Genomic DNA, 17,263 nt, shown 5'->3' with positions numbered 1-17,263 from the left:
CTCTATTTTCACAGCCAGGCACTGGGCTCTCCCTTCCCCAATGGACTGAATTAAGCAGTTTCAGCAGCCCAGTGCCCCTGGCTGAACTCAGAACTGGGCACAGCAGAATGGCACCAAAACCCAAAAAACAACCCCAAACCCCATCTTTAAAGACATCACTGTTGTACAAGGCATCCCATTCCCTGGGCTGGCTGCCTTGCTCAAAGTCAAAGCTTTGAGTGAACTTTCCAAAACTGAACAAATTTTGAAAAAATCTAAGGGGGATTAGGAATGCAACATCTATTTATTTTCCTATAGCATCTATTTAGAATTTTGGGAAAACAAAACCAAACATAAAGCATTTACAATCACAAACCTGCTATAAAGTATTAGATTTGCCTTTCACAAGCTGTTCTGGCCACTGCCAGCCACACTGGTACAGGCCAGAGACTGCCCATGGCCAGGGGAGGTGACCCTGTCCTTGTCCTTTAGGTAGTTTTGCTGAGTCTTTTTACACCAGGGGTTTTAACTCCCTGAAATTTCTCATTCCTGACATCTTCTCAGTGGAAGCATTTATTTCCTCATCCTGGACCCTTTGGTTTCCACAGGAAAATGTTTTCCCCTGACCTAGTACCATATTTTAATATTTGATTATTCTGTTCAGGCAGAGATGAAGAACTGCAGTTTTCTCACTCCAGAAACAGGGGCAGGCAGGATTTTAAGTTTTCAAAGCACAGTTACTTTCCTGTCCAGCTGCAGCCAGCCCTTAGCACAAGTGGTCTCCATCTCTTGCAAAATTCAGGAGCTCCTCAGCTAATCCTCAGCACTCTAGCCCAGCTAGAATCATCCTTTTAATTTCCCAAATCTCTAAACCCACAGGTTAGAGTGACAAAAAAAGCACATGGGAAATTCTACAAGGTTATTGCTGAGCAAGTACTCAATAAAAACCATAAGCAAAGGCAGGAGAGGAAGCACTTTGCTGCTGTCAGTAATCCCCAGGATCAAAGGATTTTTTGGCAAAGCAGAAACCCTGGACCTCCCCACCTCAACCTCAGCACCCTCTTGCACTCATCCCAGGGTTCTTTCCTGCACTGAGCAGTGGTAAAGCCCATGGAACATTACTGGGGTGTAACCAATTAATATTGAGCTATTAATGATGCTGTAATGGAGAAATTCCCCTACTCTGTCACTAAGGAGCCATCAGAGGTCAGCAGGGCAAGGCTGGCTTGCAGCAGGAATTGCAGCCAGGCCAGCAGGGTCTCCTGCCACAGCTGCCAACATCTGGAGAACTCCACATCCCAGGAACACCAACATGGATCCCATGCCCACAGAGCCTTTGCTTTGCCAGGGCTGGTTCCCTTGCTGAGCCTCGTCATTTGTCTTTTTCTTGTATTTCCTTCAAATACAAGAAATGCCCAAAATACGAAGAATTTCTCTGTTCACCACTTGCATTCCTCCAGGTCAGATATCTCTCCCCATGGGTGTGGAACGAAAAGAGTCCCCTGTGAGCAACCTGCTGTTTGCACAGGCTTTAGCAAAATTAGCTGTGAAAACGAGATAAAAAGGTGTGAAATCCCTCTGAGCAACAGAAAGAGCCCAGCAGCTGAGAGCCTTTGGAGGGACACACAGCAGCTCCCACACTGCTGACCATGGAGCTGTGTGAGCTCAGTGCTCCTCAGCCACACCAGGCTCCATCCAAAGTAAGATTGCCAATAAAACAACATGGATCTCCTTTTTTTAATCTCCTTACTCCGTTATTTTTACCCTTCCCAGCTGGAAACAACATCCTGTTAGCAGTCAGGGCACTGCCACAACCCAGGAGCTCTGGCTATGATATTCCCTTCCCACTCCTGGTAAAAATCCTTTAAAAATCCCTTTTAAAAAACCTTTTTCCATGTCTGGACTCAACCAGAGAGTCATCTGATCTGTTGTGGAATGCAAACTACCAAAAGACAAACTTTAAAGTCAAGTAGAATATGGAGTTTGTACAAGAAGCTGGGCCATGGGAGGGGATTCCTCCCACACACTGCCAATGCTCATGGAACACTTTCATCCTGGTCTTTCATTTAAAGCTAAATTAAACATCAGATTTCCCTCTGTGAATGAAGGTTGGGCCACTTTGTGTCACTGCACAGGCCTCAAGGGACATCACCCAGGGACGTGGAGCTTCAGACTGGGAGGGGTCTCCAGCTCCAGCCCAGTAACTCCACAGCCAGCACAGAGTTCAACTTCCATGAGATTTTTACTGGAAAGAAAGCAGAGCATCCAAACTCACAGGAAAAACAAAGTGCAGTCTTTTTTACCTCACCAATGTTGATTCCTGGGCCCCAGGACAGCCAAATCACACTGGCAACCTCAATATTAGAAGCAGCTCCCTTTTCCAATTAAAAGCTAATTCTTTATTTTACTCATCAATGATGCCAGACCTTGGTATTTTTCTGCCCCTTGAGCTTTCTCCACAAACATTCTGCAGTACAGGACAGCCTGCACTGCCTGGATTTACAGCCTCAGAGAAGCAGTTTATTCTGTCTCATCCTCCTCCAATTTGGGGGCAGCTCTCAAACAGAGGGGCCAGGCTCACAGCCTGATTTATCCTGCAGCAGCCCCTGCCTGCTCAGAGCTCCAGGAAGGAATTGCAATTGCAGGCTTGGGTTTGTGTAGGCACCAGTGCAGGAACAGCCCAGCCCACCAAAGCCCCAGCAGAGAGGGATGGGTTTATGACAATTTTTCTTAAAATAACACCAGAATGGGAGCAGCTAAAGCCAGGCTTTCAGACAAGTGGTCCCAGCTGTCTTTCCAAAGCAAACACTGCAAGACCGAGAAACAGAAATAAAAATTACTTCATGGATTTGCTCTGGCCCTGAGCTTGTAAAAATGAAAAATTAGCTGGGTTTCTAAACCTCCCTCATTTCCCAGGATCCAAGGTTTTATTAACAAGTTTGTCAGCAAGGATTTTTTGACTCTATTTCCAGCATAAGCCATAACCTGAAAGGAGATTTGTACAGCCCAGCTCTGGTTTTGCACCCTGGGGTGGGCACATCTTTGTTCTGTGCACAGCCCCAGGCAGAGGCAGATCTGCCAGGCTGGCTTTGGCCATGGAAAGAACATCACAGCTCACCCAAAAATCTCTTCCTGTTCTGTCGAGCTGCTCTGCAGTTTTCCCAACACCTTTCCAATTGCAAAGTTAATATGTTGCTAAAATTCCAACATTCCATCCTTGGCCACCTCAAACCAGGGCAGTGCTACTGTTCCCACACTGGAATAGCTACATGGTGCAACTTTAGTCTCCAAAGCAAGGGCAACAGAAAGGCTCTGCAACATCACACACTCCTGCTGCTCTTCTCCAGCCTCTGCAGAAATCACAAATCTGACTTACATAAAGTAGCCAAAACTTCAGAACAGCTGATGAAACTCAGAGTGTGTGTGTGTGTGGGGAGAGCATCCCTTCTCCCTGCTGAGAAGCCAACAGGAATTCAACACCTTTCCAGGACAAAAAGCAAAGAGCCCCCACAAACCCCAGCACTTTGCTGCCTTCCCCCAGTGCTGTGAGGCAGAGGCAGAGTCCAAGGGATGTGAGCACCATCATTTATTGGAAGAGGGAGCACAGTCGTGGGGAGAGGCCCCTGCTGGAGCCATGGCAGCACAAAGCAGCCCCACAGGGAGCAGTGGCTCCAGGCACAGCTCACCCCATAGCACCACAGCCTCCCTCCTCCTTCTCCAGCCCAGGGGACACTCCATCCCCTGGGGAAAGCCAGGAGAGACACTCAAGGCATGCAGGAACCTTCACAAAGTCATTGCTGAGGTACCAGAGCAGCAGCAGGAATCCAGGGATGCTGGGAGGTCAGTCTCCAGCATCTGCTGCTCCAAGGTGCAACACAGCTGCTGCTTCCAGTTCTCCAGAACTCAGGTCTTGCAGAGAGAGGTCTTGCTGTCAGCTCTCCAAGCCTCCCTTGTTTGCCTTTCCATAATGATCCCAAAGCTTGCATTCCACACACTAGCCAGCAGTTAGCCCCATTTATTACAATGTAGATCTACCTGGGAACTGAAGGGGAAAAAAATCCACTCCCATATACTAAAGGTCTGGCAGAAGATAATTTTTCCTGTGGTTCCCCCTCCACTTATTAAAAAGGTTTAAAAAATAAGATTAGAAAGCAAAACAATCCTTCATGATAAGATTAAGGTCCTTGATGTGTGACTCTGTTTCAATGTGCCCAAAAACTGTCGAGCTTTCTCCTGCATGAAGAGTTGATCTCGAGTTCCACCACAGGCCACTGCTTTCCAAGCCCTGGTCATCTGCAGAGGGAAGAGAAAGGATGTGTACAACACAGTCAAGGCCAAGGACAAACATCTTGTGATATCCTGTTCTAAAAGACTGAAAAAATAAATAAAACTAGCAAGGAAAATAAAACTTCAGAAACCATCTCACAGCCAGGAGGAACTTGCCCACTACCAGTTACTCCTCACAGCTGAGGTGGCAATTTCTGGGGTTTAGGGTCAGCAGTTTCCCAGGTGAGCGCTCCGCTTCAAGACAATCCCTTTCAGGGCTTTCCCTTACTTGCCTCAAGACAAAAACCCCAAAGCACAAACCTATTAAAATTCAGTGCCCTGAAGATATTCCAGAATGATAGAAGGAATTCAAGCACAGCTTTGGAGTTTATTGCCAACCAGTTCAACTCCAACAGGAGCTGCTGGGTCCCAGGTCTGTTTTGATCCAATGCCATCCTCAACAGCAATCTGGTGCCTTCAGTTTCAGCACAAAGGAGAAGCCAAAACCCAGGAGTGATTCAGTCTCTGCATGCAGAAAGGACACCCATGAGTGTTTCTGCACTCCAGAAAAGCCCCTGAGGATCTCCTGGTAAATGCCAGGACACAGGCAATGCCCTGAACTGGAAATACCTGCACTGCAGAGAACCAGGGCTCCAGTGTTGGCCACAGCAGGAATGTCCCACACAGCCCCAGAGTGGCTTTGGGCCCACTGAGGCTCAGCCCAGAGCTGGATCAGCTTCCTTAACTAAAAACTGCCTGCCAGCAGCACCAGAGCAACACAATAAATCCCCAGAGGCAGCAGCAGCACAGACTGCCCTGCTGGCTGTGGGCAGAGGGATTTCACTGCACACCTGTGCTCTGTCACCACAGCAGCTGCCTCCCTGTCACCCCCAAAGTTTATTTATACAGAGCCATTAGCTCTCAGAGCAACACAACCCTGGAGAGGACAGGAGGAGAAATGGAAGTGCTTAAGAAGGGTTTATTTTGGGAAGGAGGAGGAATTACTCTGGCTGAAGGGTATTTATTTGTCAGAAGAAATAGGTTTCACAAGACAGCTCTAATGCAGGGACAGATCCCCACTCACTGCAGTTTTCTGAGGACAACCCTGCACCTTCCTGGGATGGGTAAACACCATCACAGAAGCTCCTAGTTGCAGTTTAACCCCCCCAACAAGGATGGCACATGTTTCCATCCCCACTGAAGCTACCAGAGACCTCAAATGACTCAATCCAAGTAAATACCTACAAAATTATGGTCCAAATTTCCATACACTTAGACTTTATCTAAACCCAGCTAATAGGGACACCCCTCTATGAATGCATCCTGCCTGTGAGTGAAGGCTGTAGAGAGATCTGTTTATGCCCCAGAGGGCACTTGTAGGCTGCTGTGACTCCAGCACAGCTGTGCAGAGCTGAGGAGCAGAGCTGCTGTAACAGCACCAACCTCAGCACAAGGTACAAGGTGTCACACTGCCACTGGAGCTCTGTACTGCCACAGGGTCAGGATAAAGCAGGATAAAGCCAGCCTATGTTGCCTAAGGCACACAGCCTTCCCCACTACCCAGAAACACCCTAAAAAACACAGGGGTGGGAAATACCTTCCTGTTTAACCTTTATACAGCACTTCAGAGTTGCTCTGCCCTGAAAAGCAGAAAAAGATGAGCTTGCTGCTGTCCACTCAAGGAGTGCCCACTGGAAAAAGGAAGGTTTACTTTACTGCTAGAGCAGTCATCCAAGTTCCTTTCTGGGTGAGGATTTCCATGAGAAAATCCAGGGCTAAACATGCTGAGCAGTGTTGCAGTGTTTAATTCCAATAGAGCAGGCCACAGCTGTGTGTTTGAGGAACATAAAATGACACCTCTGGCTCAGCATCTCCCAGCCTTGGTGTAAAGACAGCCCTGACAGTGCAGGGATGCCTGGGCAGCAGTTCAGAGCTCCATCCCTCACTCCTCAAGGGACAAGGGCTGCACTGCCAGATAAACCCTGCCCGGGAGAGCAGTGGCTGCTGCAGGGCTTACCGGTTCTGGTGGTCTGAAATGGCTTGGCATTTTCCTGTAGGACATTTTCTCTGGCTGCACTTGCACAAAGGCTCTGTTGAGCAAACCACTGTCATTCTTCCTGCTCGAGGAGGACAGGTTCAGGGACCTTGACAGGAAATTCACAGGCTGCACCAGGAGAAAAAGTGTAAGGAAAGAAGAAATCCAGCCCTTCATCCCCATGGGCTGTTCAAAGGCAGCTCCAGGCTGCTACTGCTGCTTTGCAGAGTTTTTTCAGAGCAGAGCCTGCTCTGAGCACACAATCCCTCACCTGGGCTCTTTTGAAACACACGGTTTTGGGTAGGGCAGGCAGGTTTTGTGTCAGGTCTTCATCCACAATGTCCAGGGCCAGAGATTTTCGGACCTTCTTGATTGGGCTCCTGCGCAGCTGGGGAATGCAGGGACACCAGTGTCAGCACAAAGCCACCCTGCAAAGGCCACCCTGAGGGCCCACCAAGGCCACAGCACCCCAGTTCTGAATGGCACCAGCACTTCAGGGGGAAGATGTGTGCAGTCTTCCCCACCACAGGGCACAGCAGCTTACAGCGCTCCCCTCCTGGCATCTTGGGCCATCAGTTTAGAGTTGGAGCTTTTAGTAAGAAGGGGAGGCCACCAAGAATTTGAGACTTTTCATGCCATCCCACAGCCTTCTGAGAGCTCAACATGCCCCAGGTGCTCCAAGTGTGCCAACAAGCCTGAGCTCAGTATAAACCAGCACACTACAGGAGGTACTTTAAGCAGGTCTTAACCTCAGGCACCTCTTGCTGATTAAAAGAGAACAGCCACAGGGCTAAAAGCATTTTGGCACCTATAGCAGGATGAATAAAACCAGCCAAAACACTCCTTAAGAGCACAGGGCAGCTTAGCAGCTGATATGGAGCACAGCCAGCTCACCCCTTGTTTCCTTTTCTGTTTCTCAGGCTTCACATCATCCTCGATGATGAGTTCAATGCCAGCTTCACTTCGGAGCACCTCCTTCAAGTCTTCTTCCAGGTGAGGGGTCTGGGGCTGGGGGGGAAAGGCAGAGAGAGCACCAGGCAGTCAAAATCTCTGTGCTGGGCAGGCTCACAAGCATTCCCCTCAAGGGACAATGGGGTCAGAAGAGCCCACAGAGGGAGGACAAACACAAAAACTATTTGCTTCCCAGCTGGAAAAGATATGACAGGTTTTCTGCTAGCCTGATGGATTTACAGGATCTATCCAGGTGCAGTCCAGGTGCAGGGACTTATCAGCTGAACCCCAGTGTGCCATCAGGGACCTATGTGCACACAAGGCCTGGGAGATCCAGCTCCTCAGGGAGCCCTAGGCAGATCATTTCCCTGTTCCTCAATCCAAACACTGCAGCCTGATGCAAGGCAGCTTTTGGCATTTTTAGTTAGTTCACAGAAGATCTAAAAGTCCTGCAGCTCCTTACAATGAAATGATCACTGTGACAATGTCCCCTTCACCCCTCCCCTCTCAGCCTGGCACTACCAAACTGCCCTTTGTTCTGGCACAGATAAGAGTTTGCTCACAGCCCTGCCCCAACCTTCCCCAACCCTGTGCCTCATTTGCATTCATCAGCCCCACAAGGCACAGCCCTGCCCAATAATTACCAGAGGTCTAATTGGTCCATATTTCTCCAGGGCATTTTTGAAAGGTGTGGGAGTGTGAGGTGTGTTGTCCACCACATATGTCTGATCTGGTGTGACAAACCTGGGAGCAGAGAGGGAAAGACAAGAGATCAGACAGGCTGTAACCCACACAAGGCCACAGCCCAGCCAGCAGCTGAGCACAACAGAGGTCACTGGTTGTGCCCACAGTGAGCTTGGACACTCACTCCCTGCAGCTCAGAGAAGAGTTGTTTTGGGGGAGAAAACAGTGATTTAAGGAAATCCCCAGCCTGTCTTGCACCTTTCTCAGTAATACCATGACAAGTACTGAGAGCTGTGTCTGAGCTGGACCAGACTCCTGTGTGGGAAAGGGAGGACTTACGCTAAGTTCTTCTGGAGCAGAGGGGTCTTGTCCCTGTGCAGTGGGGTGGTGACAATCACCTTCTGGCTGCACACAGGCGTGGAGGTCAGGGAGGGGTTCTCCAGTTCTAGTGTATCCTGTTTGCTCCAGAAGTTCAAGAACTGCACAGCACAGGAAAGAAAAATTAAAGACACTCAGTCTCAAGCAGCCCAGCATTGCATCCCAAGCCATTACTTTTCCTTAAATATGAGGGAAACCCTGAAGTAGAAACAACCCTCCCAAACCTGTGGGGGTTACAGGCTCACAGTTCTGTAAATGGATACACAAAAGTTGCCAGAAGGTGCCTCACACCAATAAAGATTTTACACTTCCCATAAAGCTGATACAACTATCAGAGCTACCAGTTACAGAGTAAAGAGAATCTCTCCTTGCACTGGTAATCCCAGCTCACCCAACTCAGGCTGGCAAACATGAGGGAAGTCCATGTAACACAAACTGTACAACTTAACAGGTCTTGCACTGAGCTGTCTTCAGCTTAAATATGAGAAAACAGCAAGCTGTATTAGCTATTCTAGGGTTTGACTTCCCAGCAGCCAGTGAGGGACAGCTCTGCTCCCATAAGGAACAGTGTTTGTACCAAAGAGGCTCTTGGAAGAAAAAAACTGTGTTTGTGACATTCACTGATGGCTGAAGCTCAGCTTGAGGCAGGGCATGCACTTTTGTCTTCTCAGACTCACTCCACACATTCCTGCTTTTCACACTCTGCAGAGCTGGACATTATGGGACCTGCTCTGATTTCTTCTTTGTGCTGGGCTTTCATTCAAGGTCCTCCTGAACCTGCATTTTAGACTCTCCTGTGGTGCCTCTCCCATGTTTTCTGCTGCAGAAACAGCAGAAATAAAGGCCTGGAAGGTACAGCTGGGGAGGGTCTGGACAACAGAGTTGCATTGGGAACTGTGCTGGAGAATGCAGCAGCCTTTATTTTGATTTATAGACACAACTTCACCCCTTCTACATTAGACACTCGTGGGTCTGACCACCACAGTGCTCCAAGGTGATATGTGTTGGAGACCACATGTGAAGGCAATGTGGGAGTCACAGCAAAGGCTGAAAGATCCTGAGCCCCTTTTGCAACAAAGGCCAGGAGCATTTCCATAGACACAGAAAGACAGATCTGCACAAGGTGTTTGTTTGCAGTTCAGTCACACAGGCTGGGCAGCAGATAGGGAAAGCAAGTTTACACTAGTGCCACTCTGCTGCCCACAGCTGGGGCAGCAATACCCTGGGGACAGCAGCAGTGCCCTGGGGACAGCAGCAGTGTGCTCTCCATCACACCCTGGTATGCAAGAGAGGGCTCCTTCCTCATGATGTGCCCTGCCCCTCAGACAGGGTAGCTGGGCTTTCTTAAAGCTGCAGTCACTCCCAGATGGAGACACAGGCTGCTGCTCCCACAGGAAGGGCAGCACTGAAGAGAAGCAGTGCCAGAAACCAGCTCTGAGGCTTCTTTTAGTGCAGGAACACACTCTGCACACCGGCACAGCCTCACTCAAGGCAGGAGGAGCACAAAGCTGGCAGAGCTGATGGGCATACATGACATTAGGGCAAGAAGATACCTGAGATGGAGAGAAGGGCAGTGTCTTTACAGGGGTGCCCTTGGGCGTCATGCTGTTGCAGGAGTCCAGGAAGGACATGCTGGTGCTGGTGACGTTCTCTGTGACAGGTGAGAGGGAGATCTTCCTCTTCTTCTGCCTCTTCAGCACCGAGGGCGGGGTGCCAAAGCTGCCCTCAGCGTGGGGGGAGATGGGGATGAGCTCTCCCTTGCTGCTCCTGCTCAGGTCAGAGATGGTGTGGCCATCCAGGCGGTACTCTGTGACACTGGGCAGTGCCGGGGCCGCCTCGCCAGGCGCTGGTCTGGCTGGGCTGGCACTGCCACTGCTGCTGCCAGCCAAGGGCTCCTCAGGCAGGTCAAACTGGGTCAGGTCACACCACCCATCTGGGTCCTGCACACAAGGGAAAGCGTCAGCAGCAGCCCAGGGTGGCAGCTGAGCAGACAGACTGGTGGACTGGGAGGTGAAATAAGTTGGGGAGTGAGATGGCACCAAGCTTTGGAAGGAGCCTGGGCAGGGACAGCTCAAGCCCTGCTCTCCTCTGCCACAGCAGAGCAGGGATCTGGCCCAGCTGAGAGCTGCTGCTTGTGCACAGGGCAGCTTTTTCTATTTATGCAAAACTGGTTTCCCTGTTTGGTTCACAGCACAGCTGCACAAACAGCTGCACCCCCTCAGACAAAGGACAAAAACAGCTGGGCAGAGGGCTGGGGACAGGGACTGAAGGAAGAACTATCACCCAAGAGCGACCCACAGTCTTGGGCACACCTGTAGAACTGGGCACAGGGCTCTGGTGTAACCTGCACAGCTGAAAGCAGATTAAAACTAACCAGACCAGTTCAGAAGTGAGCTGCTTCACAGCTCCACCCCAGCAGCAACACCCAGCACCAAACAAGCAGGCCCCAAGGGCCCACAGATGTGTTGCTCAGCCTCAGGCACACCATCTTGCTATACAGAGGCAAAGTGACTCCTTCATGCCTCAGGCAGGCTGAGGGCTGCAGAGGCAACTTCCCTCTGATGGCAGCAAAGTGCCCTGTAGATTTTAGCCAGCCTCCCACCCTGGTGTGCCTCTGTCACCCAGGGGACCTCAGCACTGCTTGACTGGCTGAAAATAACTAATTTCAGTGAAGCTCCCTCCATTGAAAGCAAATGGTTGCAGTTATGCCAGTGTGAAGGGGTCTGTCCTGCATAGTACAATGGGCTTGGCTTATTCCCAGTCTGTCCTGTCCTACCCACCCCAGGACAGGACAGAAAGGGCAGTCAGTGAGCATGGGCCTGAACCATTGCAAAAAGGAGAGCTGGGCACACTCTGGCTGACAAAGAAGGGCTGGAAATCAAGTCTGCCAGCACTTACAGCCTCCCAACACAGGCAGAGCCCATGCACAAGGATATCCAGCTAGGAAAAGCTACAAGCCCACAGCAATACTGGCAGAGCTGGAAAGATCTAATCCAGCCCTGGAAGAGAGACGGGGCAGGCTGCATGGCAGTGACTGACCCAGTCCTCCTCAGGGTGATGATCAGGGAGATCCAGTAAGTTCACTCAAACAAGAGGGGTAAGGATAACACCCTAACAGTAACTGGAGGAACAAAGGTCCGTTACTTACAGATTCAATCATATCCAGAGCTTCACTGAGGGCTGGGGCACAAGCTGGGTACAAATAGTTGGCAGCTTCAACAACCCATTTGTATGGTGATTCCACCAATGAAGTGCCATCCTCGGGCACTGCATCACCTGGGGTCCCCTCCACGTTCTGCTCTGCCACTTCTGCAGCTGGCAGCTCCAAGGGCAGCTCCTGCACACCTGTCACTTCCTCATCACTGACATCTTCTTCCTTTATTTCAGAGACATCCACTGGCCAGTTTGGCAGGACATTCTTGACACACAGACAAAGAAAGACCAGACATCAGCAGAAAGCAAGGGAACAGTGTCAAATCTTGGGGACAGAGAGCACCTGGACACATTCAGCTTTGCCCACCCTCCTACCTGCCACTGGGTTTGTTTCACATCCCCATTCTCCCTCACTGCTTTGTCCCATACACTGCCTAAGGAGTCCATGCAACATAATGAGCACAGGACTCTTTAATTGAAGATTTCATTTAACAGTGTCCCAGGAGAAAGTTGTACTTAGGCTGAGCATGTAGCACTAGTTCTGTTTCCTATTTATCAGGAGCCTGCCTTCAAAAACTACATGCTATCTTCATGAAAACAATCACTGGGTGTACTTCCCTGCTTCCTTTTCTAGAGGAAAGGAACACAGTATCTCTTCACCCTGCTCCCACACATACACTGTCTGGAGCAGCCTCCTCCTCCCACCAGCAACAGCACAATGAATATTCAGGGTCTAAGACAGACTTGATGCTGGGATTGGCAAGGTAACAGCTCTAGCAGACTGTTGTCCTCTGCCTGGATAACACACTCAGTCTCCTGGAGAGAGAGAGTTGGGAGGCTGGGGAAGGCACAGACTGTCCATGCAGACACCAGGTGTGGAAAAGGCAGCGAGAGGCAGCAGAAGGGTGGATGAAGAGCTCCAGAATGCATTGGCAGGGCAGGGACTGACCCAGCTCCAAGTGCAGTACCTGGCTCTCAGCTGTTGTCTGACTTTGCTTCTCCTTGTTATCCACCTCCACCAGCAAGTACAGAGACTTGGACTCCTTGGTTTCATTGAGGAAACCTCCCGTGTCCACCTTCCTCTTGATGGTGGAGTTCCAGTGATTCTTCACAGCATTATCAGTCCTGCAGAGAGAGCAGAAGGGAGCAAACCATCACTTGCAGCAGCTCCACCACCCTGCCCAGCCCCATCCCAAGAGCCTAACACACAGATCTGCCAGCAGGGAAGGCAGCAATGAGCAAAGGGGTCCTACCTCCCAGGCAGCAGCTTGGCAATCTCTGCCCAACGGTTCCCCAGGACCTTGTGGGCCTCAAAGATGATGCGATCCTCCTCCTCTGTCCACGAGGACTTCTTCACCTCAGGGTTCAGGTGGTTGTGCCAGCGCTCCCGGCACTGCTTCCCCAACCTCCCTTTCAGGTGCTTGGCTATCAGGGTCCACTGCTTGGTGCCATATTTTTTAACCAGTTCAATCACCTTTGGAGAGAGTGGGAGGGAAATAAGGAAATGGAAAAAAAAGGAGGGGAAGGTCAGTGCAGTCATCTTCAGGCTTTGCTCTTTGCCTTTCCTGGGACCAGGTAAGGGCAGACAAAGGAAGGCCCCTTTGGAGGACAAGCTGGAGGGAGCCAGCAGGGCTATCAGGTGTTCCAACCCTCATGAGAGCAATAATTCTGCCAAATTTCTGTAGGAAGCTGCTTCCATGCAGACATTTTGCCACAGGGCACCTGTGAATGCAGATGACCCCTGACAGAAGATGGGGTGGAGACTGGCAGGTGCCCAGATGTAGAAACACATTCCCATTTCTGAGCAAGGGCCAAGTCCCACCTGCTCCAAGGCTCCTCTGCCCTCCCTACTTGCAAGGACCTGGCTGTGTGACAACTGTCCCCATCATTGTGGTACACCCAAGACAGACAAGGCTGCAGCTCCAAGCCCTGACAGCACCAGGACACACAGGGAGATATTTAAATTCACTTCAGAACCATCCACTTTGCCTCTTATCCTCCACCCAGGGCTTTGTCACTTCTGCCAGAGCCCCAACACAAATATTTCTGGGCACTGAATCCACTCTGGGCTCCTAAAATATGCAGAGCACAGTCAGGATGAAACAATCTGCAATGTTCAACCACCAAAATCCTGGCTGAGGAGTTCTCAAAGAACATTTCTACCCTGACCAGCTGTGCTGAGCTGAAAGGTGCAGGTAGAAGTGATGCTCATGTAACAAATGTCCCTGCTGCAGACTCTTGCCTTTCAAGCATAGAAAAATGGACCAAAGATGCAAAACTGAGGCCAAGGAGCTGGGCAAAGCAATGAGGAGAGAGCTGGAGCCCAGCCTGGCCAGGATGGGTAGGCTGGCAGTCAGGACAAGGCAAAGGGAAGGGGAAAGCAGGCAACAACTGCTCTGCTGTAAGAGCAGGGAACAACATCAGGAGAAGCTTCCTTAGGGCTTGACAAATCATAATGGGACCAAAAGGGAAAGAAGCTGGGGAGCAGCAGTGTTACAGAGAATCTGACAAACTAAGATGCTCTGTACCAGAAAACCTTGGTAAAATTGGGATTTCACTCCAACTTTTCTTAAGTACAGATGATGAGTCTGTCTGAGCTGGCCCCTCTTGGCTGACTCTGGATTCAGCAGAGAAACAGGCTCACAGAAGTCATGATTCACCCAGCCAACCTCAGACATCCACTCCAGCCTGCCTACAGTGGCACAGGAAATGCCAGTTTTATTTTCTCTTAGATCCAACCTGGCCAGGCCAGGTGGAGACCTGCCAGCAGGCAGATGAATTAATTCCCTTTTCAGCTCTCTCTCCCTTGGCAGCACTGTACTGTAGCAGCACTGTGTGAAAGGGGGAAGGTGTTTACCTGGAGGGGCCTAGATCACATCACATGACATCTCAACCATGGCTGCCTGAGCTGCTCAGGGCAGGACAGACAGAGCTGCTCTCACAGGTACCCACCAGGGAGAACAATTAACACACAGTGTGCAACACCTGAGGAGGGGTCTGACAACCCCACCCTCTCTGCAGACAAAGACAGTCCAACACTCTGATCCTCTCAGCCCTGACTTACCTTTTGATCCTCCTCTTTGGTCCACGGGCCCTTAACCAGGTCTGGATTCAACACCCTGAGCCAGCGGTACTGACACTGCTGGTCACTGCGGTTCTGGGAACAGCAATGGGAACATTCTGGTGTCAGACCAGGGGCTCCAGAGGCCCAGAAACCTCCCAAAGTGACAGCAGACCCCACACAGCCAGGCTGTCCCACAGAACACCTGCACAAGCACACAGAGAACACAAATGGAGGTCCTGGGCCCAGGGCACCAGACACAGGGACAGGAACCTCAATTTCTCACCAACAGACTCACCATGGGAAACCTTCTATACAAGAAGGTCCCCCTGCCCTGAAGCAGCCCCATTTCACAGCTTGGAGCCATGAAGTCAGAGCAGAGTCAGAAAAGAGTCCCACTGCACAGACACAGGGAAGAAGCAACATGCAAACACTGGAATTGATTCCCAGCTGGGCATGGGGTCACTCACAGGAAAGTGGCTGGCCAGGAACTTCCAGTCATTCTGCCCATAATGGCTCACTAACATCTTCAGCTGCTCATCCTGCAAAGGACAAAAACATCCACTTTCAGATACATTGAAAACACACACCACAGGGCTGTTGACATTAAAAGAACAAGTTACATATTTTGAACTGTCAAGGTTTTGTTGGCATTGTGTGCTCAGGGGAGGAAGGCAGCTCACAACAGTGTTTAGCAGCCCTCCAGTACATGGAGGCCAACTGGAACAGACTGGTTCTGAGCTCTGTACTAGGACAAGCTCATACATTAAGTACAAAACAAGAGCTCAGCTCTGTTCCTTTACAATCTGGTTCAAACCCTGTGGCAAGGGCCTGTTTAGCCAGCCCCAGAACACTCCTGACCAGACAGCCCATCTCCCAGCCCAGCCACTGGTTTTGTCTGGCCAGGAAAGCTGACTGATCGAAGCGTATCACCACCTGCACAGTGCTCTTCTTTCAGTGCCACAGGACTCTACAGCATTTCTTTTGTGATCCCTGCTATAGCCTGGGTATGCAAACTCCCACAGCTCACAGAAAGCCTGTTAGAGACATCCTTATCTGTGAGCTCTGGATAATTCAATAATGAAATTATTCCCTGCCCAACAGGAGCCCAAGGCTTTGATCCCTCCACAAAAGTCACCTTTCTTGGTGTTCTGACCCAGCTGTAGTTTTCACACAGCACAAACTGATAGTGAAACTGGGAGGAAGGAAGAGAATATCCCAGTTAACTTCAGGCTCTCAGCCAGGATGACTAAGCCATAATCCCAAGTGTCAATGCTCCAGAAAAAGGAGTACATTTCCACTGCACATTTCAGCTCATTGGAGGCCTCAGCCCTCATCTGGACTCCTCTGTGCTCACAGGAGTGCTGCAGGCAGTGGTGTTTCACTCAGTACTCACAGGCTTAAGTTAAAAATGTTTGAGCTCTTGCTCTTCAGGCTGCACTTCAAAACTCCCCTGAACCTCTGAGCCTCATTCAGGCCTGAGCTCAGTATAAAAGACACAAGGTCCTCTCCAGGAGGAGGTGAGATCATGGCCAGCAGGTGAGGGCTGGGGTGGAGTCACCCAAGCCCAGGGTGCCATGTCAGAGGCACCCTGACATGACACCAAAGCACCTCTCTCGGAAATGTCAGGCTTTCGCTCACCTCTTCTGGTGTCCACTTGACTTTGCACCTGCCATCCCGCTGCTCCGGCACATCCAAATCCGTGTCCTGGTAATGCTGCTCATCCTGGTCTTCGCTAGGGGGGAATAAAGGAAAATTATCATCTCTACCTGATAAAAAAAGCAGGAGAGGGAGCAACTTCCACTACACAGAGCAGAGCTCCAGATCTCCCCCTTCCAGCACCGAGCCCCAGCCTCACCGACACCCACCCACACAGTCCAGACTGAAAGGAGATCCTCCACTTTAGGCGCCAGCTGGAAAGTTTTATTCTGCCCAGAGCAGGGGAAAGAGTATTTCTTTCCATTTCTTTCCCTTCTGTCCCTCGGGGTGGGCTTTGCATGGGGGCACCCAGGCACAGCTCAGCAGCTGGCGCAAAGGGGCGCGGGGATCGGTGCGGGCAGCGCCGCGGGGCTCCCGCTCGCCCCCCGCTCCCGAGCGGGCAGAGCCGGGGCGCTGTCCCAGCGCGGGTACCGCGGGGCCGCCGCCCCGCATCCCGCTGTCCGGCCGGCGAGCGGGAACGGGGCGGCCGGGAGGAGCCTCCGGCGGCTGGGAGCGGGCACGGGCAGCGGCGGCCCGGCGGGGCCGGCACTCACCCGCGGGCGCGGCGAGCCATGTCGGGCCGGGCCGGGCCGCGCTGAGGGCCGGGCGCGGGTCCGGAGCGGCGGCGCTGGCGGCGCTTTCCTATCTCGCGCCAACGGCGCTCCCCCCGCGCGGGGCCGGGCCGCGCATGCGCGCCGCGCATCCCGCCCGCACAAAGAGGCGCGCGCGGGAGGGCGCCCGCCCGCCCCGCCCTCTGCTCCCTCAGGGAGCGGGGACACGGCATACACACCTGATACCCCGCATCCAGCCCGGCACCGAGCCGGGACATCCCGCATCCACCCTTACACTGACCCGGGACACCCGGCATCCAGCCCTACTGCGAGCCGGGACGCACCGCATCCATCCCTACATCGAGCCGGGACACCCTGCATCCACACCTGACACCCGGCATGCAGTCCTACACCGACCAGGGACAACCTGCATCCACCCCTACACCGAGCCGGGACACCCGGCATGCACCCTTATACCGAGCCGGGACAACCCGCATCGACCCCGAC

The 17,263-nt window shown here is 51.6% G+C and overlaps 1 protein-coding gene across 2 annotated transcripts; it reads right to left on the bottom strand.

Moving 5' to 3' along the window:
- Nucleotides 1–2,361: 2,361 nt before the first annotated feature.
- On the bottom strand, nucleotides 2,362–16,867 carry MYBL2 (MYB proto-oncogene like 2). Of its 2 annotated transcripts, XM_059480814.1 has the most exons (14): nucleotides 16,760–16,867; nucleotides 16,149–16,242; nucleotides 14,978–15,049; nucleotides 14,511–14,603; nucleotides 12,700–12,920; nucleotides 12,415–12,571; nucleotides 11,442–11,711; nucleotides 9,847–10,233; nucleotides 8,255–8,394; nucleotides 7,876–7,975; nucleotides 7,175–7,288; nucleotides 6,552–6,668; nucleotides 6,263–6,409; nucleotides 2,362–4,272 (listed from the first exon to the last, which is right to left on the bottom strand). In XM_059480814.1, the coding sequence occupies exons 1-14, from the start codon at nucleotides 16,777–16,779 to the stop codon at nucleotides 4,144–4,146; spliced, it is 2,061 nt and encodes a 686-aa protein (XP_059336797.1). In that variant the 5' UTR covers nucleotides 16,780–16,867; the 3' UTR covers nucleotides 2,362–4,143. The 2 variants fall into 2 exon arrangements, with proteins under 2 accessions (XP_059336797.1, XP_059336798.1); XM_059480815.1 differs by lacking the exon at nucleotides 6,552–6,668.
- Between the last annotated feature and the right edge of the window lie 396 nt (nucleotides 16,868–17,263).

The sequence above is a fragment of the Ammospiza nelsoni genome, chromosome 12 (assembly GCF_027579445.1).
Source record: "Ammospiza nelsoni isolate bAmmNel1 chromosome 12, bAmmNel1.pri, whole genome shotgun sequence".
Lineage (NCBI taxonomy): Eukaryota > Metazoa > Chordata > Aves > Passeriformes > Passerellidae > Ammospiza > Ammospiza nelsoni.
The sequence above is the reverse complement of the archived record's forward strand: the minus strand, read 5'-3'. Positions and strand labels throughout refer to the sequence as shown.